This window comes from Monodon monoceros, unplaced genomic scaffold (assembly GCF_005190385.1).
Source record: "Monodon monoceros isolate NGI ecotype Baffin Bay Population unplaced genomic scaffold, NGI_Narwhal_1 Super_Scaffold_13, whole genome shotgun sequence".
NCBI lineage: Eukaryota > Metazoa > Chordata > Mammalia > Artiodactyla > Monodontidae > Monodon > Monodon monoceros.
Window position 1 is genome coordinate 66,575,699 of NW_021703769.1, and position 24,333 is coordinate 66,600,031.

Here is a 24,333-nt window from a genome sequence, read left to right on the forward strand (position 1 = left end):
ATGCCGTGCCCCCAGTTCCCCGGGGAATCTCCTGAAATGCAGGCCCCATGGGGTGATCTAGCCTCTCCTCCTGGCTTCTCAAACTGGAACGAGGGTCCCCTAGAGAACACTGGACTCCAGGCACACCTCCCTGGAGCAGCCGTGGGACTTAGGGGAAACCAACCACCCACTGAAAGAAGCACAGATGTACTACAGGAGTGTGGGAAGGGAGCCTGTATTTATCGTATCACACAAGAGACATGAAGGTCCGATTCAGTTCGCAGACCTATTCCATTCGTCTTACCCTGCGTCTAATTCTTTTTCTTGCAGTTAGTTTTGGTGGATACTGTGCGGGCTTTGCTCAGGTCCCAAGATGATGCCCCTCCCAGGGGATGGTTCCTGGCAGGTGCAGGGGTGCAGAGGCCTGGTCCTCTTGTATCAGTTTGGGACAACTCTGAAGGGTCACTGGAGGTCCAGAGCTCCCTTTACTGTCAGCCTCAGTGCATCCTCGTGGGCGAGCTCCTCCCTCCCAGGAGCCCTTGCGGTAAACCTGCTGGCTCACAACTCCCATTCCCAGACTCTTTCCACGGAAACCCGCCTATGGGCCGTCAATATTTAAAAATCGGGAGATGTCACATACAAGTCAGGATTCCTGCTTAATCTTGAAAAATGGGGCGATCTCAGCAATTTGGGGCACGCACCCTGCATGGCTGCTCCTGAGTGCGGACACTGCGCTCCCTGGCCGGTCAGGTCCTGCCACACCCGCAGCGTCTCTCACTGCGTTACCTGCTGCCCGTGCCACTGAGCTTGGTGCCTCTGGCTTCAGAGCCGTCGGGGGTGTGCGAGGTGCCTCAGCCTTTCGGGAGGACGGACATGTTCCTCCTCCTTTGTCCGTCAGGGCCTGGGGTGGGGGGCGGGAGGCGGGGGAGAGTTGGAGAAGCCCTTCTGATGAGACCCGGGCAGGGCGGGCACGGCCGGCTGGTCTCCGCCAGCTTCGGAGGGAAGGAGGGGAACAGGAGGGGTCCAGCCTGGACCAGCCTGAGCCGCGCACCCTCCCTCTGTCCCCGCAGCCTGCATGATGAACGTCCACAAGCGCTGCGTGATGAACGTCCCCAGCCTCTGTGGCACAGACCACACGGAGCGCCGCGGCCGCATCTACATCCAGGCCCACATCGAGAGGGAGGTCCTTATCGTTGTCGGTAGGTGGCGCTGGGCTCCCGCTCCGGTTCCGCTAGGTTCGGACCTGGCTGGACCGCTGAGTTAGGGGAGGGGAGGTTGGTGGAGGGATGGGCGGTGCAGGGGCGGGGCGAGAGGTGCGGTGACACACTGCCTTCCTCCCCTCTCCCCCCGCCGCCGGCCCCCATTGCAGCCCATCCCCGCTGTAGGCATCCTTAGAGACTGCATCCCCGCAGGGTGAAGCTCTCGGCACCTCTGGTACGCTGGAGCTTACAGCTGGGACACCAGCAGTACATTACTTTTCTCCAAGACCTCAAAGGAGCCAGTAGAGCAGACAAAATGCTGAACACCTTAATTTTATGGCACTGTACGTCCCTGGGGGCTTTCCATGTATTTGAAGTATTTCTTTCTTAAACCTGACGGCGGCCTCACTGGTCCCTGTTCTGTTATTCTCGCTATTTTTCGCACTTCTGAAATACTTCATAGTAATAAGAAAGAGGGATAATACAGCCTCTTATGAGAAGTGCAGCATGGTGTCTGTCCCTCCTAATGGAGCATTCACAAAATGCTTGGCTCTGACATGGGCAGCGCAAACAAAATGGAAATCTGTCTGTGCTGGATGGGTAACTGCTCAGCCATAAAGCTATGGTAAATGCGGCAATGAACTGGACCAGAATGGGACTAAAACTTTGTTTTTTTAAATTTATCTTATCTTATTATTATTATTTTATTTTTTATATATTTTTTGGCCACGCCGTGCGGCATGTGGAATCCTAGTTCCCTGACCAGGGACCAAACCCTCACCCCCTGCATTGGAAGCACGGAGTCTCAATCACTGGACCGCCAGGGAAGTCCCCAGAATGGGACTAGAACTTTGAATGAAATTCTCCCCCAGAGGCTTGTGTCAAACTTCTTAGAATTTACAATTTGTTAATTTAAGCGAGGTTTTTTGACTTGATATCTTAGGAAATTGATCATAGAAGGGATTGATTTTGCAAAAATTGGTCTGAGGCCCTGGAATGGTTCAGCAGCTCTGAAGCACTGAGCCTACACCACATAAAAGTTGAAAGATAGCCCTGTAAAATATAATCCCTGTTTTAAACTGAGGTTCATGACACCCAGTGGGCTCTTATGGAACGTGTATTCCGTTGAATTGTTTTTTCCTCTGAAAGGAAGGCAATGGCTGACATGACTTCTTCCCAGTGAAATGCTTGAGGGTCCCCCAAGGAGGAAAAGCCTCACGAAAAGCTGGTTTCCCCACTGTGTAAGCTTCCTGGGCTGGAGGGGCAAAAATGAGACCCTGCTGCTCTCTACCGTTATTCTCTAGGAACTACACTGGCTCAGGTGTTACTAGGGCCAGCCAACCTTCAACGAACCCATTGAATGCACAGCGCTCAAAACCAAACCACAGCATAATGCTCTCAAGGTCCATCCATTGTTCCCACCACAAAAAAGAAATAATTATTTGAGGTGAGAGAGGTGTTAGCTAATGCCAGGGATGTAATCATATTGTAATATACAAATGTATCAAATCAGCACATCCGTACACCTTAAACTTACACAGTGTTATATGTCAATGATATTTCAATTAAATAGAAAAGACTTACATGTTATCTCTTTCAATGCTCAAAACAGCCTTGTGAAATATCTATTATACTTGTTTTATGAATGAAGATACTGAGGCTCAGAGAAGTTGTGCTTCTGAGAGCTCACACCATTTGTAATCGTCATCATCACCCAGTTAGCTACATCAAAAGTAGCTAACATTTGAGTTTTTAAGTGTGTTAATCGCTCTGCAAAGCACTTTTGGCAATATCGTGTTTAAAAATTTTCAGTAACTCTAGTGAGCTAAGTAGTAGTATCGTTCTATCAGAAAACAGGCTTAGAGAGTCACACACGACATCACCTAGGTCTGTTCACTCTTGTGATATACTAGGTTACTTTTTGGTTTCGTTTCCTGCACTAACTCTCCCCCCATACCTTATTTATTCCCTCTGTGGTTTAGCTGCATTACCTCCTATGTGTGTTTCTTGGGCACTTTGTTTCACGTGGTACAATACAACGTCTCTTCCAATTCGAGGTCAAAGTCTTCCCCCTCAATCACAGATACACTGTCTTATATCTTGATCACAAGCTGATGGTTTTCAGGCAATCCCAGTGAGGGTGTGGTATATTTGTTTCCTAGAGTGACTGTAACAAAGTACCACAAACTGGGTGGCTTCAAACAATAGATATTTATTCAGTCACAGTTCTGGAGGCTGGAGGCTAGAAGTCTGAAATCAAAGTGCCGGCAAGGTTGGTTCCTTCAGGAGGGCTCTGAGGGAAAGTCAGTCTTTGGGGCTCCTTGGCCTGTAGCTGCATCCCTCCAATCTCTGCTTCCATCATCACGTGGCATTCTTCCCTGTGTGTCTCGGCGTCCAAATTTCCTCTTCTTCTAAGGACTCCAGGCGTTGGATTAGGGCCACCCTAATCTGGTGTGACCTCATCTTGACTTGGTTACATCTGCAAAGACCTTATCTCCAAACAAGGTCACATTCATCTGTATTGGGATTAGGACTTGAACACATGTTTTAGGGGATACAATTCAACCCATAGCAAGGGGAAGGAGGAATAGTTAGGACCCCCTTAAAGTTAAGGGCAGAATATCTGCATGTTCAGGGTTCTGCTAGCACTAGCTGAATAGCTACCAATATACTAAGAGCACTTTGTGGTTTTCCAAGTGCTTTGGTACTGGCTCATCCAATGGAGATAGTGGTGTTGCCAACATACAGAAGGGGAAACTAAGACTCGGTGAGGTTGGACAACTTGCCTGATGTCTCGTGCAGAGCAGGATGAGCCCCTGGGCCTCCCGTCTGCAGGTCACTGTGCCCTGCTATTGCCTCCTCACCGTTCCAGGCACGGTCAGTACCTGGTGTGGGATCGTTGATTGACCAATGATAGAAGAACCTGATGCTTTGACTGCAGTTCTCTAAACACAGAGCCGAGATGGAGATTTTTGTTCAAGTGATTTACTGGGGCTGCTCATAAGGTAAGGAGTGAGGATAGAGCAGGGAAAAGCTGAGTGAGAGTGTGGTCTCCATTGAAGACCAGCTATAGCTGGACCCCATGGAGTCCTGGACCACAGATTATAGCACAAGGTCAGTCCCTCCTCGAGGCAAGAGGGCTGTTCTGTTAGGGTCAGACACTGCTATGGGCTGAATTGTGTCCCCTTAAAATTCACATGTGGAAGCCCTAACCCAGTGAAATGGTGTTTGGGGATGGGGCCTTTGGGAGATAATTAGAGTTAGATGAAGGTGGGGTTCTTATTATGGGCTTGGCGGCTTTATGGCCACATGAGGGCACAGCAAGAAGGTGGCCACCTGCAAGCCAGGAAGAGGGCTCTCACCAGGAACCGAATTGGCCTGCACCTTGATATTGGACTTCCTGCCTCCAGAGCTGTGAGAAATAAACATCTGTTGTTTAAGTAACCCAGTCTGAGGTATTTTATTTCCGCAGCCTGGGCTGTCTAAGACGGTCAGTCTTTGCTCCAGGCTACTGGGATTGAAAGTGGGATGGTACCTCCCAGAATCCATGGCTTCTGTGAGACTGAGGGCAGCTATCTGGACATGGGGCAACTGTGAGCCATTAACAGCCAACACTCACGGTAGCCGGGAGCTGGGTGCCTTGGCCCGAGTGGAGGGGAGCTGGCAGGGTCTGGGTCTCCTGGGTATACTCTGATCTCCCAAGCATCCTTCTGGTTTCATTGTTGGGACTCCAGGCCCTCCTCCTTGACCTCAGCCAGACAGATCAGAGAGAAGAGAGCCCTTGCCAGCAGTGTGAGGCCAAACGTGACCTGTGGTGTTGAATCGCCCCACTTCATTCAGACCGTAGAGGCACGTCCAGTGTTGGTACTTGCCACTCAGCAGCCCAGGACTCCTGAATGCCACATGCTCTTTGAAATCCCACCATCTCCAGAGGCACCAGGCTACAGGTGCCTCTGAAAGATCTGAAGGTTTCCTCATCTCTGGCTCATGAAATCCTGGCTTTATATCTGCTGTCAGGGGTCTTGCAGGTCAAACTCAGACGGGAAATCCAATCAGTTCTCTTTCTTTAAAAAGCTCATCACTGGTTTCTCATTGCCCTTAGGACAGACTAACTGTGACGTGGTAATCTCATTATCTATTCTCTGTCTCCTTGCTTTTCTTTAATCCTTCATCCCCTCCAGGCTGCCACCCACCATAGGACATCTGCATACTCTCTTCCCTCCATCTGGAGTGTTTGCCCTTTTGTCTTCTTTCAGCAGTTTACTCTTCCTCTTCCTGTAGGTCTCAGCTCATTCTTACAATCAAGGAAGCTTCCCTGGACCTCCCTTTATTGCAGACATTCGTGGTATCCTGAACTTGAACTTGTGTCAGTTGTGGTTTTATGTTGGGCTGATTAGTGTCTGCATCTCCCTCTGGGCTTTAAGCTCGGTGAGGGCAGGGCAGTGTCTGTCTTGACTCACCACTGTATCCCAGCACCTAGTGTGATGACATCACTAAATATTTGTGGAATCAGTGGATATATGTGTGAAGGAGATACCACTAGAGGATCCCGATGGATACCAGAACTCACAGATGATCCCCAAATCAGTGCCTTCCACAGTGAGGAGCTAAATTTCAGCAGATAATCCAATTCACACCATCATCCTTAAAGAAGGAGACCATGCAGAAAATCCGAAGGACCAGGTCCAAGGTCAACAGCAGGTATTACTGGGACTGGGACTCACCCTTTGGAGCCATAACTACCCTCATTCCCTGGATAATGTAGAAAAGACACAGAACAGTGGGACTTGTAGAATCATAGGAAATCATGTGGACATCATGATGCCCTGTGTTACCATGGATGGGAGGCAGTACAATCAGAAGCCCTGATCAAAGTTGTAAAATGCTCCTGGAGGTTATGAAGCCCATGTCCTTGTATATAAAATACCCCTTTTCAATTCAGTATCTCCCTATTAACATAGCAACTAATATCCCATTATTAACATTTCCGTCTACATTGCAGCAGTCTGCAAATCCTTAACCATATCCATAGTTCTAGCTCACAAAAATTGGGGCTGTTCTTAAAAATAGCAGAGGAGCAATGTTTTGGATGTTTCTCTTTGGGACACCCATTCGGTGTTCTTACAATGTATTATGTTGTACACAACCTTCTCAGACTGAAGCATCTCCCAGAAAGACTTAGGAACTCCCAATACTTTGTATTTAAATCCTTCCCAAGATCTGACATCCACACATCAAAAGCAGAAGAGCACCAGAGGAACATAAATCCTTGATGGGCTATTGGGAAAGGCTGAGGATTGCATCCACCTGTACACTAGGTTCCAAAAGAAGTTTTAAAAGCATTCTTAGGAGAAAGGAAACTGATGTTGAGGGCTCAAAGAAGCCCCTCTTGTTATGTAAAGAACTGTTTCAAGGTAGAAAAGGTTCTGCCCATCACGGAGACCCTAACAAGGGGGGAAGAGTTCAAGGAAACCAACGAGGGCCCTTCTACTTGGGTATCTTCCTTCCATAACCAATAGGGCAGGACAAGACCAGAAGAGCAGAGGGCAGGCCTGGGTATGGTGTACCTGAGGGATGAGGTGGGAGGTGGGGGTAGTTTGGTGTTTATGTGTTTACAGTGTGAGAAAGGTGGCACGTTATAGGTAGGGAGGTGAGATGGGCTCAGTAAGCACAGATGTTCATTCATTCATTCATTCGTTCAGGAAGGGCCTGACTACCAGGTTGTATCCATTGACAAATGAGATCTCATCTTTGCCCTCGGGGAGCTCACAGCTTAGTGGGAGAGATAGACATAGATAATTATATTGCAATGTGGCAGATGGTGTGATGGTACCATGGGAACCCTCAGAGGGGCACCTGAAGCTTCCTGAAGGAAGCCATGGCTGAGTTGAGTCTGTAAGATGTATAGGAGTTATCTGGGTGGAGCAAACTTTGTGTCAGGGTAAATAAAGTATCCGTTCTGTTTATTGAGTTCTTATTACACGCCAGGAGCTTTACACAGATCAACTCATTGATCTTCAGAACAACCCCCTGTCGTAGGTATTATTATCATCCCCATTTTACCTGTGAGGAAACTGAGGCACAGAGCTGGTTAACTAACTTTCCCAGAATTGCACAGTAAGTGGTGAGGCTCGTATGTAAACCCAGGCAGTTCAGCTCGATGGCCCTCAGTCTCACCATGATGCTGCATTCCGGGCAGAGGGAAAATGGTGCACAAAAGCCTGGAGGCTGGAAAAATGGCAGGGGTTGAGGGAGGCTGTTAGCTGTTGAGTGTAACTTCCCTTCCCTACGTTCTAGTTACAAGCTCCTGTAGAATCTGTTCACTCACTCTGCCAATCATTCACTTATTCATTCAACAATAGGAATTGAATTTCCATTGTTTGTCGGGCATGTTCTAGACCATTGGGATACAACAGGGGGCAAGACAAATCTCTTTTCCTGGACAAACATCACAACCTAGGGTCTTGGCAATTCCCTAGGACTCTCGGAATTTTTTCTCATCTTTCTTCCTTTTGTTTGCCGTGGAGAATTTCCTTCTTGTCAGGTTACATCCACTGCCCTTCGAGTTTTTTTTCAGACACGCTCTGTCCATTTCCTCTTTAAAACCTCAGAGGTTTGGGAATTTGGGACACAGAGCCAGAGTGACCTGAAGACTATTTCTGCTTTTTGGCCTGTCACATCCTTCCCCGAGCTAGCTCTCTGATTTTTTTTTTTTTTTAACATCTTTACTGGGGTATAATTGCTTAGCTCTCTGATTTAAGGGGAATGGGAAGGAGGGAAGAAAAAGGAAATGTAATGAAGAAAAACCCAGACGGATTAATATCTCAAAATACTACCCAGCCATGCATCAGTTGCAGGGATATAAAATGACCACAAGCTATCCAGCAATCCCACTCCTGGGTGTATATCAGGACAAAACTATAATTCAAAAAGATAATCAGCAATACTTCAATTAAAAAAAAAAAAGACAAGCTAGGCCACTAGGGTCCACTAGGGGGCAGGCTTTGCATTCAAAGCCATTCCTTCCCCCAAAATCTTTTTTAAATTTTTTTAATTGGAGTATAGTTGATGTACAATGTTTTGTTAGTTTCTGCTGTACAGCAAAGTGAATCAGTTATGCATATACATATATCTGCTTTTTTAGATTCTTTTCTCATGTAGGTCATTATGGAGTATTGAGTATTCTCGTGCTCTACAGTAGGTCCTTATTAGTTATCTATTTTATATATAAGAATCTCTTTCACGAGATGCCCAGATCTTGCAGAACAAAGTGAAACCACAACACCATCGCTGTCTGTAATGGAAGGTATCACAGCAACAGTTATCCCCTTCTCCCCCCCGTTAAACAGGTGAGTCACGGGGGCCCAGAAAAAGGAATAACTTCTCAAGGCCACACATCCTAGAGTGGGGATAGGGCCCAGTTCTTGTGGATTTCCCCCTCCTTTATTATACTACTGGTTAGTATTTTTCCCCCAACATTTTATTATGAAAAATGTCCAGCATACAGCAAAGTGGAAAGAATTTTACAGTGAACAATCGTTTATCCGCCACCTAGATCCTGCCCTTAACATTTGCTTAATCACGTGTCCATCCATCTCGCTCTCCATCCATCAGTTTGTCTTATTTTGACACATTTCAAAGTAGATTGAAGACATCAATTCAGTTCCCCCTAAACACTTCAGCCTGCACACATCATCAACAAGAATTCAAAACGTATTTACAATTTCTTTAAACTTGTGAGGTAAAATTTACATACCATGAAATGCACACATCTTCAGTGTACAATGGCTAAGTTTTGACAGGTGTATTACCCTGTCTCCTATCACATTAACCCTCTTTTTTTTTTTCCGTACGTGGGCCTCTCACTGTTGTGGCCTCTCCCGTTGCGGAGCACAGGCTCCAGACGCGCAGGCTCAGCGGCCATGGCTCACGGGCTCAGCCGCTCCACGGCATGTGGGATCTTCCCGGACCGGGGCACGAACCCGTGTCCCCTGCATCGGCAGGTGGACTCTCAACCTCTGCGCCACCAGGAGAGCCCAACCCTCTTTTTCTGATGTCACCGCTGCCGTTGAGGATCTGGTGAAAGCTGTGAACACCATTCTCAGAGCAATCCCCATGTATGCCGACACGCATGCCCCGCACCCCCACAGACTCTGGGAATTAGGGCGCCAGGGAACCTAAGATCTTTTAGATTATATTACACTTGATAGTTGTTAAATTTGGGGGGTGTGTGAATTGTAATGTAGTAAAATAGATTTGTTCAAACCACTTCATTGTGTACTCACTGGAGAGCACATCTTCTTAAACTTAGCACCCATGTTATTTTGCTTCTCTTTAGTGTTTTTGTAATGAAGTTGAGTTAAATCCTATCTCTACCTATGGAACTCTAACCATCTTTCTCAATGCATTATAGATAGTTGTCTGCACACCGCTGAGGCCAGGGCAAGAGTCCCCTGTCACGGGAAGCCTTTTGACTTGGGAGGTGGTAGTTGGTGTGTGGACACTGAAGGAGGTGGAGTTGACTTGAGAAGATGGAGGGAGCTAAAGTCTTTCTACCCAGTTTTCCTTTTCTTGTTCCCTGAGTGTTTAAGTCTTGTGAGAACTGTCAAGCCCAGACCGCTGTCTGAGGCACCCAAACCTCGAGATGTGCTGGGTACGCGGTCATTGTTCCAAAATGCCTGCTGAATGGCACTGGTGGGGGCCCTGCCAGGACCTGCAGGGCTGTGACTTGTTACCGCCTTTGGGGGAAGTGGTCCGACAATATCTATTAAAAACTATATACATATATACACTTTGACTCTCAAATTTCCCTTTTGGGAATCTATCCTATTGAAATAAATCAGTAGCATCAAAGGAAATAACATCCGAAATAAGCATGTTTATTGATGTTTTCTTTGCAGTGGCAAAGAATTGGAATCAGCCTAATTGGGCTAATATCCATTTTATGAGGTATTATGCAGTTGTTGAAAACGTTGAATCAAATTGGGTGTGTGGGGCTTCTGTGTACCCTACGCAGGTACGTGGGGAGTTCCTTGCCTTTTGGGAGGTCTGAGGTCTTCTGCCAGCGTTCAGTAGGTGTTCTGTAGGAGTTGTTCCACGTGTGGATGTATTTATGATGTATTTGTGGGGAGGAAGGTGATCTCCACGTCTCACTCCTCTGCCGTCTTGAAGGTCTCTCTCCGTGTGCACTTTAAAATCCCGTACCCCTTGCTGGCGGACAATCTCAGTGAAACAGGATGCGCCTCGTCCACTAGATGGCAGGCTTTACCTGCTCTGCTTCTGCAGGGACGGCCACAGGCGGAGGCTGGGTGGTGTGTGCCTCCCAGCCCACCTTGGCCATGACATTTCGCCTGTCGTGAAGCTTTGGTCTTAGTATCTCAGGGGCCAGAATCCCCTTTTGTCGACCGCCTGAACCTCCCCACGTCCCCTGAAATAGTCCTCACGCAGCACGGAGCCGCTGGCTCATGGAAAATGACCAGAGCCCTTCTCTGCTGTGCCTTTGTCTCCTGCCGCAGGGGGAGAAGGCACACCTTGCTTTTCAGTCACTAGCTTCACCTGCTTTTCTCACTGACTTGAGGCAAGTCTGTACAGTGTAGTCCAATATACAGGCCAATATAGTCTGAGATCCCAGAGCTTGTGCAAGGGCTTTGGGGTCAGGCCTGGGTTCGAATCCTGCTTCCTCTACTTCTTCAGCAAACACTCGTCAGGTGCGTCCTGTGTGCCAGGCACCTTACCATCATGAACAAGACCGCGCCTGCTCTTGTGTCCTGTGTTCTTTCTTTCCTTTTTTTTTTTTTTAACATCTTTATTGGAGTATAATTGCTTTACAATGGTGGGTTAGTTTCTGCTTTATAACAAAGTGAATCAGCTATACGTATACATATATCATCGCCATATCTCCTCCCTCTTGCGTCTCCCTCCCTCCCTATCCCACCCCTCTAGGTGGTCACAAAGCACCGAGCTGATCTCCCTGTGCTATGTGGCTGCTTCCCACTAGCTATCTATTTCACGTTTGGTAGTGTCTATATGTCCATGCCACTCTCTCACTTCATCCCAGTTTACCCTTCCCCCTCCCCATGTCCTCAAGTCCATTCTCTAGTAGGTCTGTGTCTTTATTCTTGTCCTGCCCCTAGGTTCTTCATGACCTTTTTTTTTTTTTCTTAGATTCCATGTATATGTGTTAGCATACGGTATTTGTTTTTCTCTTTCTGACTTACTTCACTCTGTATGACAGACTCTAGGTCCATCCACCTCACTACAAATAACTCACTTTCGTTTCTTTTTATGGCTGAGTAATATTCCATTGTATATATGTGCCACATCTTCTTTATCCATTCATCTGTTGATGGACACTTAGGTTGCTTCCATGTCCTGACTATTGTAAATAGAGCTGCAATGAACATCTGTGTTCTTTCTGATGATGGGAGACGACCACTGAGCAAACAGAATCCTTTTTTATGTGATAAAGGTTATGAAGGAAATAAAATAAGGCCGAGGGCTAGCACTTCCCCAGTGTTCTCATGTAATCCTATCAGTAGCCCTGTGGGAGAGTTACTAATATCACATCCATTTTACAGGTGACGACACTGAGGCACAGAGAGGGAGGTTTATGACTTTCTCCAGTGCCACAGCTCCGAAGGGGTGGAGCTGGGACGTGAACCCATGTCGGTCCCAGAGCACGAGGCTCTTGAACACCACCTCTGTCCCTCCTTGGGGGTGGGGGTAACACCAGCAGCATCTCCCTTTTCTGAAGCACTTCCTGTGTTCCGGCCGTGCCGCGGACGCACAAGCACCACTTCCGTTGTTAGAGTGATTCTCCCCAGGCCACCGAGGAGGAAGTGGGTACAGGGCCCGGCTGCCTTGCGCTGATGGAGACGTTGCTTCCCAGGGCTCCGTTTTCCCAGTACCCCCCACTCGCCCATTTTCCTCCTCCAGGAGCGTTCGAGCCAGTATTTGCTGGGCTGTGAGGCTGATATGATGCCAGTCCTTCAGGTCAGCCTGCCTGTTTGCAGAAAGGCTGGCTTCGTTGGCCACGACCTGCGCAAGAGGCTGGCTGAGTTCCTAGGTTGTGAGAGGTGGACCAATGGGGAAAGCCTTCTCTTCAGACCTCACTGTGGTAGGGCCAGGGGCTCTCCCTTCCTTCTTGGAAGGTAAGGAATACCTGGCTGGCTCAGGAGGACAAGGTGAAGGTGGTGAAAGTACCCACCTCAGAGCCATGTGGCTGTGGGAATCCCACAGGCTGTGCGTACAAGCGTTTAGACCACCACCTGGGACATGCTCGGGGCGCCATACGTATTTGCCGCTAGTCTGGTCGGCGTGGTTTACCCAACCCTTTCCAAGTTCCCTGGCTGATTTTTGCTGGATTTGCCAAATTTGGAGTTTCCTGTTTAGTGAGCTTTTTATTTCCTCCCAAAGTGGCATGTTTTCAGGACATGGTTTCTTGGGTGAGAAGTCCAGCGTCTTGGAGACTGTAATGGGCAGGCAGAGAGAGGGGTCAGAGGCACCCCGGATAAATGTCAGCTGTTGTTTTCTGTCTTGTTACTACCCTCCTGGGTACCATATGTCCTGGAAAACTTACAACACTTAAGCTGTCTCTTTGATGAGGAAGTGAGGCATTTGGCTCCCCTGAAATGGCCCGAGAGGGGGTACCTGCCCAGCTGAGGAGTTCAGAGGACCTGGTTGCTAAGCCTGCCACTTTAAGACACTGTTCCGCTTATATATGCAGCCAACATGTACTAAGCACTTACTGTGTGCCAGGTGCTTTAAGGGAAGCATCGCATGTCGTGCTCACCTCCAGCCTTTGAGGTTTCACCCCCATTGTTCAGGTGAAGACGCTGCAGCTTGGAGAGGTTAAGTAATTCATTTAAAGTTGCACAGTCATGAAGTGGCAGATCTACGGTTCAAAGCCGGGCTGATTCCAGAGCCTGTGTGCCTAACCTCTACCCCATCCTGCCTCCCTGGGTGCTCAAGTTGGTGGAACTGAGGGCATTCAGAAGGTGAAAGGGAGAGGGATAGAATAGAGTTCATAGCAGTATCTTGAGAAAGCGTTTTCACTTAAAAATAAAAAGGTGTTCAGGTTACACAGGGAAACATCAGGATACAAGGTGGTTTGAGCTTCTGGGAGGAACAGGTCTTCATGGGAAAACCAGCTTCCCACCTGGATGGATGCTGGGCCTTGCAAGCCTCCCGTATCATTCAGAGAATCAAAGTCACCAAGCAGACAATGGAACAAGGGATTTACTGGAGGAATTTGACCTTACACAAGCTTGGAGAAGCTGGGGATGGGAATGGTGTGCTGGGAGATCAGAGGAGGAGCAGTGAGTGGTCCAAGCAGGCAGGGTGCAGTTGGTTGGGAATCCAGTAAGCCGCGCACGTCGGGCTACCAAAGGGTATATTAATTAACCTCGTGAAGCTTCTGCTAGTATCATCTCTTGGGTCACCCAGTACAGGTGTGCCAACAGCTTCTTACTCATTTGAAGACCGTTCTTGGGGGCCCCAGAATCCTTCAGTTCCCAGGTGAAGCTGCCCCAACTCCTTCAGCCATTTGCTATCTAATCCCTAAGCCACAAACCACAATTTCAAACACCACATGACAGAGCTGTGTGTCCCCTCACTAACATCAGCGGGTTCTAGAGAGAAGGGACTGTCTCTGGGTGTCCAGCCCTGGTGTGATTAGTGCAGGGGAATAGTGGCCTGGAGTGTAAGAGCTCCATAAAGGAGATGGCTGGAGGCATGGGCTCTGGATTGGCTGCTTTGCTTCTGAGAGATACACTTGCAGCTGATTTTATTATCTCTAGGAATTGGCTAGCCTTGGGAAGCGCGGTCTTTCTGGGGTCAGCAAGGCCCCAGATGTCAAAGCATCAGAAACACAGAAAGTAAAAAGCTGTAATTAATACATTTAAAACTTTTTATTTAATGGTATTATCAAACTCGTTTAGGTACAGAGTTTATAAAAACCCCGTGTGCATTGAAGAGCCTGTGATGGAAAGCAGCGTCCCCTCCCCACCCCCAGTTCCTCTCTTCAGAGTGGTGCTTCTGAGACCAGAATCACCCACAGAGTGTCCTACCCCAGGGATTCTGCTTCAGCAGATCTGGGGTACACCTGAGAATTTGAATTTCTAGCAAGTTCCCAGGAGATGCCGATGTATCATCCCTCCAAGGGACCATGCTCTGAGCACTACTGCCTTGGAGGATACCATTTGAAATTCTTTCTTCTTGTACTTGAGCTCTATGGTTTTTTTTGTTTGTTTGTTTGTTTTTTGCGGTACGCGGGCCTCTCACTGCCGTGGCCTCTCCCGTTGCGGAGCACAGGCTCCGGATGCGCAGGCTCAGTGGCCATGGCTCACGGGCCCAGCTGCTCCGCGGCATGTGGGATCTTCCTGGACCAGGGCACGAACCCGTGTCCCCTGCATCAGCAGGCGGACTCTCAACCACTGCACCCCCAGGGAAGCCTGAGCTCTATGTTTTAATGACATACTCTGTCACTATTTCACTTCACTGCTTCATGGCTCCAACTTCCTGAGCCGGACTTAGCTCGCTGACACCGTCCCTCTGGTGCCCTCCTCCACATACCTGCAGCACAGGTGTACTGCCACTTCTGGTTCTCTCACTCAGCAAAAGGGTCGTATTATTGAGCATCTTGTAGGTGTCAGGCACTGACTGCTCATTGAGATTTGCCTGAGAACAAGACAACCCAGCCCTCATGGAGCTTATATTCTAGTGCAAAGGCTCGACAGGCTTTCCCTGTTAAGGACCAGATAGACTTTGCAGCCATATGGTTGCTGTCACAGCTACTCAACATTGCCATTGCAGCATGAAGGTGACCACAGACCATATGTAAATGAACGGGCATGGCTGTGTTCTACTAAAACTTTCTTACAAAAACAGGTGATGGGTTGGATTTGGCCTGCAGGCTGCCGTTGGACCTCTGTTGTAGTGTGTGTGACAGACGATAAAGTAGGTAAAGAAGTAGAATATACAGTGTGTCAGATGGTAAGTGTTAAGGAGAAATATAAAACAGAAAAGGAGGATTGGGAGTATGGGCGAGGGGACAGGACTTGCAAATTTAGATAATGGTGGCAGGGAAAGTGTCACTGAGATGGGGACATTTGAGTAAAGAGTTTTGAAGATGAAGGAGGGAGTCATGCAGCTCCCTGGAGGAAGAGCATTCCAGGCAGAGGAACAGTCGGTGCAAAGGCCCTGTGGCATTAGCGTGCTCAACAAGTTTGAGGAAGCAGCAAGGAGGCTCCTGAGTCTGAGTGGAGTGAGCCAAGGTGGGGAGAGCAGGAGAGGAAGACAGAGGTAACGTGAAGGCGGCTGCTGAAGTCTTTGTAATCCCTTGGAAGGAATTTGAGCCACAATAATGGATTCCAGGAGTGTATTGTGGCTCTAGGAGTTTTAATTGTTCTTTGGTATTTGCGGAGATTGGTTCCAGGACCCCTGGTGGATGCCAAAGTCCACCGATGCTCAAATCCCTTAGAGTCGGCTCCCCTCCCCCACCCGTGTCTGGAAATACAGACAGCCAATTGTATATTTACAGCTCCATTTCTTGTTTCCTCAGTTATAAGTACCTCTTGACTTTCTGTTTTGTAAGAGGTACCAGGCATTGTACCAAGCACTTTTACATGCAATACATCATTTAATTCCTGTGAGACAGAGACTAATATTTTCTCCATTCTGTAGAGGAGGAAACTGAAGCTCAAGAAAGGTTAAGTGACTTGGCTAAGGCCACACAGCTAGTAAGTGCCAGAGCTTGGATTTGAACCCAGGTCTGCCTTTATTAGAGATGTTAGCACCCACATTATCCTGAGAGGCAATGCTGTAATCCTTCAGAGGTACTGGGGGAAACTGTGGGTTTTGGACAATAAAATGGAAAACCTTTGCCAAGGAGAGATGTGTGTGCATCAATCAAACAAAACAGAACTATTCTGAGAGAGGGGAAATGTTCTTTTCTGTGGGAACTCTGACCAAATCTCTGACAGCTCATTTATGTGATGCTGGTGTAGTTTGACATTCATAGTACAAGACTTGCATGCAATTAGCCTGAATCGTTCTAACACAGTTTCTTGAAAACATTTGGAATTTTCCCTGTCTGGCCTTGTGCGTGATGTAACCATGGCTTTATTTAGTGGGTCATCCGTCCCAGAATAGTGCCATCTACATCTGCCCGCATCACTGTGGTCCGATTGAGGTCTTGTTTTCCTGGAGGGCCGAGACCGTCGTGTGGGCTTGCTTTGTGGACCCCCCCGTTTGTTCATTTGCACAAACATGACGGCAGAGCCTCTTTTCAGCGTGCGACAGTGTAAGCTGGAGTCCTGTTAAGTATGCCATGCAAATGAGATGCAAATGAGGGGACCGCCTTGGCTGGGTGGGGATGTCAGAGCTCTGGGGACTTCTGCCCGCCTCCTTGTCAGTAGGCTGATTACCCTGGCAGTTCCTTTAACAATCATCTTTTCGGCCCACCAAAGGGCTTTTAATGAGGGCAGAAGCTGACTACTCCTGCAACCCCTTCAGATACCTGGTGATTGGAAGCCGGAGAGACCGAGCTGCTTGCTGGGCTCTGAGAAGGGCTGGGGCAGGAAAGGGAAATGGCGGTAACAGGCTGCTATTGTCTGTTCCTCCTCCCCCTGTGGAGCTGCGTGACGCAGTCTTGGATGGCTGGATTTGGGCTCTCACGCCAGCTTCCGTGGTCCTCGCTGGTGCCTGCCTCGGCTCAGAACATGGGCCTCCCCAGGGCCTTGGAATAAGAGCTAAGAGCCTGCCCCCCGAAGTTGAGGATCAATGATCCTTTGATTTTATTTCTTCTTCCAGTCTAACCCGCTGTCTTCGCTTGTAGCTTAAGAAATCCCAATCCAAGCAGCCTTTTGAAGCAAGGAAAGAAAAGTGAACAAAACCGCAAGAAATTAGGAAACAGTGGAGAACGACACATGGGTATATTCACAAAGAGCCAGTAGACCCAAAGGATGCTCCCTGGTATCTTTCTGCTTATTTCTCCTAGTTTTGCAGGGGCTTGTACAGTGCAGTTCCCTTGACCAAATCATTACCATCTCTCTAAATATAAAATGCACAAAGCAAGGACCTCCTAAGTGCCAGGCACAGTGCAGAATTCTTTACCTGTATTAGTACATTTATTTAATCTCTGTTCACAGGTGGAGAAACTAAGACCCAGGGAGCTTAACTGACTTGCCCAAGGTCATTTGGCTAGGAGGTGGCAGAACTGACGTTTGATCCCTGAAGTCCTTAACCACTGTGACAAATTGAAGATTTAGGAATTGAAATGGTGACTTCAGCTGAGGGATGAGTGAGCTTTCATTATTTCCCCAGCCTTTCCATCCAGGCTTCCTTATGTCAGACTGACCTGGGCTGATCACTGTCTCCGCTCATCATTAGCTCAAGAGGCAGCTCCTGAGGCTTGTGGGCTACAGGTTCCCCTAGATGGGGGTGATGGATGGGTAGGCAGATCCTGGGCTTGAAATGCCTTGTCTTCAGATTACTTTAGCAGGGATGCTGCCTGCCAGGTCTCCAGGGAGTGGGTTGTTCACTAAGGCTTGGGGTCTGAAAGTTAATGTGAAAGGCCTGTTTCCATGGCCTTGTTTCAGGCATTTCTTGGGTCCATGGCGCATTGGCAGGGGGCCAGACTCAACCCTCATCCACGAGTACATTGGATGTGTCTTTCCCCAACTGTTTATAGCAGATATAATGGGGGTGATGGTTGCATTGGTGTTCATGGTCAGCACTCAACAGACGTTTGTTAGAAATGAAAATCTGAAGAAGACAACCTTGTCAACAGTGCCCTATAGCCATGGGGCCACATTTTGGATTGCTCTACCCCTGCCCGTCCCAAACAGGTATACTTTTGAGAAGGGGAGGACATTGGTGTTCTTTTGTCCCATTAGATCCTCATCACAACCCTATGAGATAATACCTATCCCTTTCCTACTATTATTCTGATTTTACAGACGAGGGGAGTGCAGCTCGGAGAGGTGAATTTACTTGCCCAAAGTCCCACAGCTAGTGAGCAGCGGGGCTTGAATTAAAATATAGATGTGACTGATTGTAAACCTAGGCTCTTAACGCGCAGCATTCCTGGGGAACACAAAGATATTTTCTTTGAGCCTCTCTCCCTCCCTACCCCCACCCCACTTCCTTCCCTCCTTTCATTGTTCTTTGAGTCTCTCCGGCGTGGGAGGCCATTTGCCAGACACCGAGAGGGCTCTGTGAATGAGTATGACCCCTTCCACACAGAGTATTTCACAACTTACTAAGAGAGCAAGGGAGAGAGAACCGACTCTATCAGGGGCCACGGGTGAAGTGATAACCCAGCTTGAAGACAAGTGCTGCGGGAAGGTGACCGCTGAGGAGAGAAGTATTCCACCCAGTGGGGCTGGGAAAGGCTTCACAGAGGCAAAGGCAGTGGAGTTCGCTCTGGAGGGGAAGGACTCACCCCTGCTAGGACTCAGCTGGGAGCTTCGTCTGTTTCATACGTTGAAAGATGAATAGACGCTTTCATGGGCTTTGGCCCTCTGAAATCTACTGTTCACACCCAGCCAGAGGGAGCGTTCTCAAATGTAAATCAGACAGTGCCCTTCCCCTACTTAAACTGTTCTAAGGCTTCGCAGAGCTTTCCACTGAAATCCAGACCCCTGGCCCTGCTCTGAGAGCCTGCAGGGGCTGCTTCTCTCTCTGAGCCTCTCCCTCCAACCTCATCTTCTTCCTTTGTCTTCTTGCCGTGATAGCCTCCTCGCTGCTCCCCCAAAAGAGTGTCCTTCCTTCTCGCACCTGCTCTTCCCTCAGTTGGATTGTTCTTCCTTGAGCTCTACATGTGGTGCCTCTGGGCACCCCTCAGTTGTCCACTCAAATGTTACATTCTCAGAAAGGGCACCCCAGAGCCTTATCCAAAGAATGAATCCCCTCCCAGTCCCTGTACCCCATTACCCTGTCTAACACTGTCTTGGTATTTGTCCCGTGTTGTTATTATGTTGTTTATTTGTTTCTTTGCTTCTTACCTGTTTCCCTCCACTGGATGCAGGGAAGAGCCAGTCTTATTTTTCATACCACTGTGTGCTAGCGCCTCGTGTGCAACTGACATGTGCAGACGCACAGTGAATGTTTACTGAACAAGTGATTAAACAGGTGGAAAAGTGGGTTAAATGGTGAGCTGTCAGGATGAAGTGACTGCATGAGTGAAGACCCTGGGCCTGAAGGGCCATTGGATTTCTGGGGTGTTGAGACTACAGAGTGTATCTGTGAAGACAGATCGATGCCATATCACAGAAGAATTGTTCTTGCATCCTAGGGATTTTGGACGTTATTCGGTAGTTGATGAGCCATTTGGGGTGGTAATTATCTAATCTAGATACCACTGGTGGCAGTGAAAGAGAAGGATCTCAGGAAGATGGAGGAGGAGATGCACACTTGAGTTAAGGAAGTGACAACAGAAAGGGACAGATGAGAGTCAGTTGATGTGGAGAGTCAAGGAGAGGATGGAGGAATCAAGGATTAATTGAGATTTGTGGCTCGGGAAGGTGTGTGCAGAGTGATAAGCAATCAGGGTTAGAAGTCAAAGAAGCTCACTTGGAGGGAAAGGCGATGCTCTTGGGTTTGTACAAGCTGCGTCTGTGACGTTTTGGGCTCACGTGGGTGACTACGTCCAGTAGGTGGATCTATATATCCAGACACCCAACTGAGAAATTAGAGCCGAGAGCAGAGGTTCAGGCGTCAGTAGCCTAACAGTGGAGCCAAAGCTGTTGGGTGTGCCAGGTATTAGAAGGCGGGGAGTTGGAAGAACAGTGTGGGTGGGACCCTGGGAAATGGAGCCACTTCAAGGAACCAGTGAAGGAGAGAAAAAAATGGCGCTCTGAGAGAAAGAAGGGGAGCCAGGAGAGTGGAGGGTCCCGGGAACCAAAACAAGAGAGAGTTCAAGAAAGTGAAGCGGGGACTTCCCTGGAGGTCCATTGGTTAAGACTTTGCCTTCCAATTCAGGGAGTGCAGGTTCGATCCTTGGTCAGGGAGCTAAGATCCCACATGCCTTGTGGCCAAAAAAACCAAAAAACATAAAACAGAAGCAATAGTGTAACAAATTCAATAAAGACTTTAAAAAAAAAAGGTGCACATGAAAAGAAAAAAAGAAAGAAAGAAAGTGAACGTGGCCAGCCTGTTACGTGCTGCCAACGGGAAACAGTAGAGAGAACAGGCTGAGCGTGGAGACAGCCTCCCGATTTGGTCATTTAACTTAGGGATTTGGGCAGTGCTTGTTCAGTGGCATGGTGGGAGGAAAAGCCAGGATGCTGGGTGTTAGGAAGGGGAGGTGGAAAGAGAAGTGTAGACAGCTCTTATGAGAATGTGGGTTGTAAAAGGAAGGGGTCAAGAGAGGAAGCTTGAGAGAAAGTCATTTATGAGAAAAACTCAATCATTTCTATAGTGGGAATGGAAGAAAGCATGAAGGAAGGGCTCAGGATGCTTGGGAAAGGGGGCAGGAAGTATGCAGAAGAGGTTCTAGGCCTTTGTCGTCACATAGTTAGGTGTTCAAATCCCAGCTCTGCCAGCTTCCAGCTGTGGGACTCTGGGCAAGTGAGTCAGCCCCTCTTAGACTCTGCTTCCTCAACTGCCCAACAGCGAGAGCACACACCTCACAGAGTCACGGCAGGGGTGCCAGGAGAGTGTGTATTGGGACCTTCACAGTGCCTAGTACCTGGAGAGTTTTGAGTTAGTGGACTCTTCTCAAGCTCCTTTATAGATGTCATTTAGAAAAGACCACAGTGACACCCGCTAACCCTTGGTCCACATTAGCTGCCTTCTGCTCTAAAGTCTGAACTCACGACACACATCACACTTATAATGATTCTCTGTGTAGTGGGTAGTGTGGGGCGCCACCCAGATCCCCCTTTCATAACTGAGGCACTTCTGCCCCAGGCATGGGGAGCGATGGCTGCTGACGACTCACAGCTTAGTCCTCCAGGAATTGCCCTGAAGAGACCTGCATTGTCCAGGCGCAGCCCACGCCCAAGGACTGGTCTCTGGTTGGGGGGTGGGTACAGACGTGTCCACTGGGGACATGTCTGAAGGAACATCCCGACCTCAGAGCTCCCTAGTAGATTGGGTGAGGTCTGTTACGACTGCATTGCCATTTCACTCCTCCCTCTGTTCTGTCTGTCCTGCTTCCCTCATTTCCTGCGGGGGTTATTCCCAAGGGTAAGACCCAGCAAGACCCCTACACACAAGTCTCCACATCAGCCTGTTTTCAGGGAACCTGACTTAAGACACCCTGTTTAATGTCTTTATCTTTCCCCTGAACTGTAAGCTTCTTGAAGACGTTGACTCTGGTCTGTCTTGTTCGTCGTATCACCAGGTCTAGGCACGTAATAGATGCTCATTAATTATGTGTTGAATAAATGAATGAACTGATTTCCTAGACAGACACACAGGAGTCCCCTGTTATATACAAATTTCTAGAATTGTGAATTACAGATCAAGTTCTCCACGAGTGCCTTTATGTGGGCATGTGAGCCTGCCTGGGCCCACCCGGTATGAAGCCATCGCTCACAGTAGCTCTGTGTCTTCTGTAAGTGATTTCCAGGTTTCTGTCAGCAAACAGTGGTCACAATTTATAAAATGTTCACACAAGAATATTAGGGCTGCATTCAACATCATTTTTGTACAGAGAGGTTGTTCCTTAGGGCCTTTAATTTTCTAGCTTTCATTATTGGGAGAGTAAAATGTATCACTTGCAACCCAGAATTGATTTTTATTTCCCAAAAGAAGCCCATAAAAGTAAATAACTTCCTGGGAGGGAAGAAAGAAAAGAACTCTTTACGCTAGGCAATTTGTTAAAAAAGAGAAGAAAAGGAAGCCTGGAGGGACAAAGCAATCTAAAGATTTAGATTGTATCTCCCCGCAGCCCCCACTCCTCCTTTTTTTTTTTTTGTTTTAATTTGAGGCTTACTGGACTTTGAAAACACTCATGCTATTGAGAAGGCTCACTATGGAAAGCTTCGTGGGGCATTCTGGAGCATTGCCCCACCGTTTGTACCTCTGGTACTCCAACCTACTACTGTATTGCTATTGGGGAGGAGATGTATTACCAGTATCTCATTAGTAATTGTATCAGTAAGTTTTTGCTGTGTAACAAATCACTCCGAATGTAGTGGGCTTAAAAGGACAAACATTCTTTCTCTCAATTTTGTGAGTCTGCTGGGAGGTTCTTCTGACCTGGGCTGGCTTGTCTGGGGCTGAAAGGTCTAGGATGGCCTCAGCCTCACACATGGTGGTTTGCTCAGTGTCAGCTGGAGTGACAGGGCTGACCTAGCCTTGTGTTTCTCACCATTCTGCAGGCTGGCTCTAGCTTGTTCATGTGGTTGTAGTCATAGGCGTCTCAAAAGCAGTAAGTGAGAGTATTTCAACTCAAGCCTCAATTCACAAGCACTTTTTTAGGACTCTGCTTATATCACACTGCCTAATGTCCCAGTGGCTAAAGCAATTCACATGACCAAGTCTACATTCAGAGAACGGAAAAACAGACTTTCATTCTTTCACTGGCATAAATAGGAGTATGTAGGCAGGGAAGATACCGAGTAGTCTCATTTTATAGCTAATAAGCTGGGAATCAGAGAGGTTGAGCAACTGGCCTGAGGTCACACAGCAAGCCAAGAACCCACCCTGTAACCAGCCCCCTGGGGGTGAACTCACCCTGTGTGCTGCCACATGCTGTCTCCCCTTCCTTCGTTCCCTCCACCACCCTGATATCCAGGAGGGCAGCTCCCTGTGGCCTCTGTTAACTGTTTGGCCCCTCACTCAGCCTTGGAGTGATGCCCTCCTTTTACCAGTTAGTACTAACGATTGCCTGCTGTGCTGAGTACTTGCATTCCTCAGTCCCCATCCACTCTCTGCTCTTCCCTGTGTCTCAGGAGACTAACCCCTGTGGAGGGCATCACCTGGGCCCTCTAGCTTCTGCTTGAGTGCATGCGGTAAGAAGCACTGGCCAAAGGATTGAAGGAGAGAGAAGGTGAGGTGTTCTTTCCCAATCCCCCTGCTCTGGGCCCCAGCTCCAGGGTGCACCGGGCTCTGGTAACACTGTTTCCTCCCTTTGCCTTTCAGCCTAAGAGTGGCAGTGACATTCACCATTGCTAGTCTCTGGGTGCCTCACCATCCATTCTTGATTCCTTTAACCCTGGCCTCACATTTCTGAGTAGTTCCTTAATTAAAGTCTCTTAAACCATCTGAATTGAATTCTGTTTCCTGCTCGATCCTACTTGGATATACTTTCATTAGCTTGCATTTGCTTATAAGGGAAGAAGGAAATAGAGTTTGCAGCCTGTGATTTGGGGAACCGAGTTTCATGCTGGGCATGCCCATGAAAAGGAGCGTGTAGCCTCCAAAAATGCTCATGTGGCAGGAAGAATGTTTGAGAACTTCAGCGCTAGAGTGTGAGGGTTCCCATTGTCTAGGCTTTGTTCAGGGAATTCTGAGGACTCTGGGAAGGACATCCAAGAGTATTTATGACATCTGTGTGGTGGCAAAAAGCTAATAGCGTCCTGAATACCTGTTGATGGAAGAATGAGTGGCTGAATAGTTTGTGGTCCGTGCATGCGGTGGTATAATAGGCAGTTTGAAAAGAATGAGTTAGTTCTCAATTGATTGACATGGAGAAATAGACAAGATGTACTGTGAGGTAGGAAAAGTACTTTGCTGGGTAACAGGTACAATGTGATTCCATTTTTGTAGAATAACTCTCCCGATCCCTTCCTTTCCAAGTGATTGTCACTGCAGGGGGAAAGGTGTGGAAGGGTAAACACCAGGTTGTCAGTCTGGGTTTGCTGGGGTGGGTGTTGGGTGTGGGGAGGAAGAGAAGGTAGGGCAGGAGATGATGGGGGAGGAGAACTTGAGGAAAAAACTAGCACAATGGGAAAGTGCACGGGTTTAATTTGCTCTTCTTTTTCTAACGTTTTGCGATACTTAGATCATGGATTTTCAGATGAACTTTTTCCTCTAAGCACAGCTTTAGCTGACTTTCACAAGGTTTGAAGCTTTTGAATTTCTATTATGATTTCTTCTTTTTCCTAGGGGCTATTTAAAAGTGTCTTTAATTTTCAAACATTTGTGGATATTCTTATGATCTTTTGTTATGGATTTTAAGTTTGGTTCCACTGTGGTCAGAGAA

The 24,333-nt window shown here is 48.0% G+C and overlaps 1 protein-coding gene across 5 annotated transcripts in view; it reads left to right on the plus strand.

Moving 5' to 3' along the window:
- The window catches only part of PRKCB (protein kinase C beta), a 309,888-nt gene that overhangs the window by 167,931 nt on the left and 117,624 nt on the right, over positions 1-24,333 (plus strand). For all 5 annotated transcript variants that reach the window (XM_029221907.1, XM_029221908.1, XM_029221906.1 and 2 more), the window contains one exon: positions 1,050-1,178. In XM_029221907.1, the coding sequence (XP_029077740.1) occupies positions 1,050-1,178 (129 nt within the window). The remainder of the gene's footprint in view (positions 1-1,049; positions 1,179-24,333) is intronic.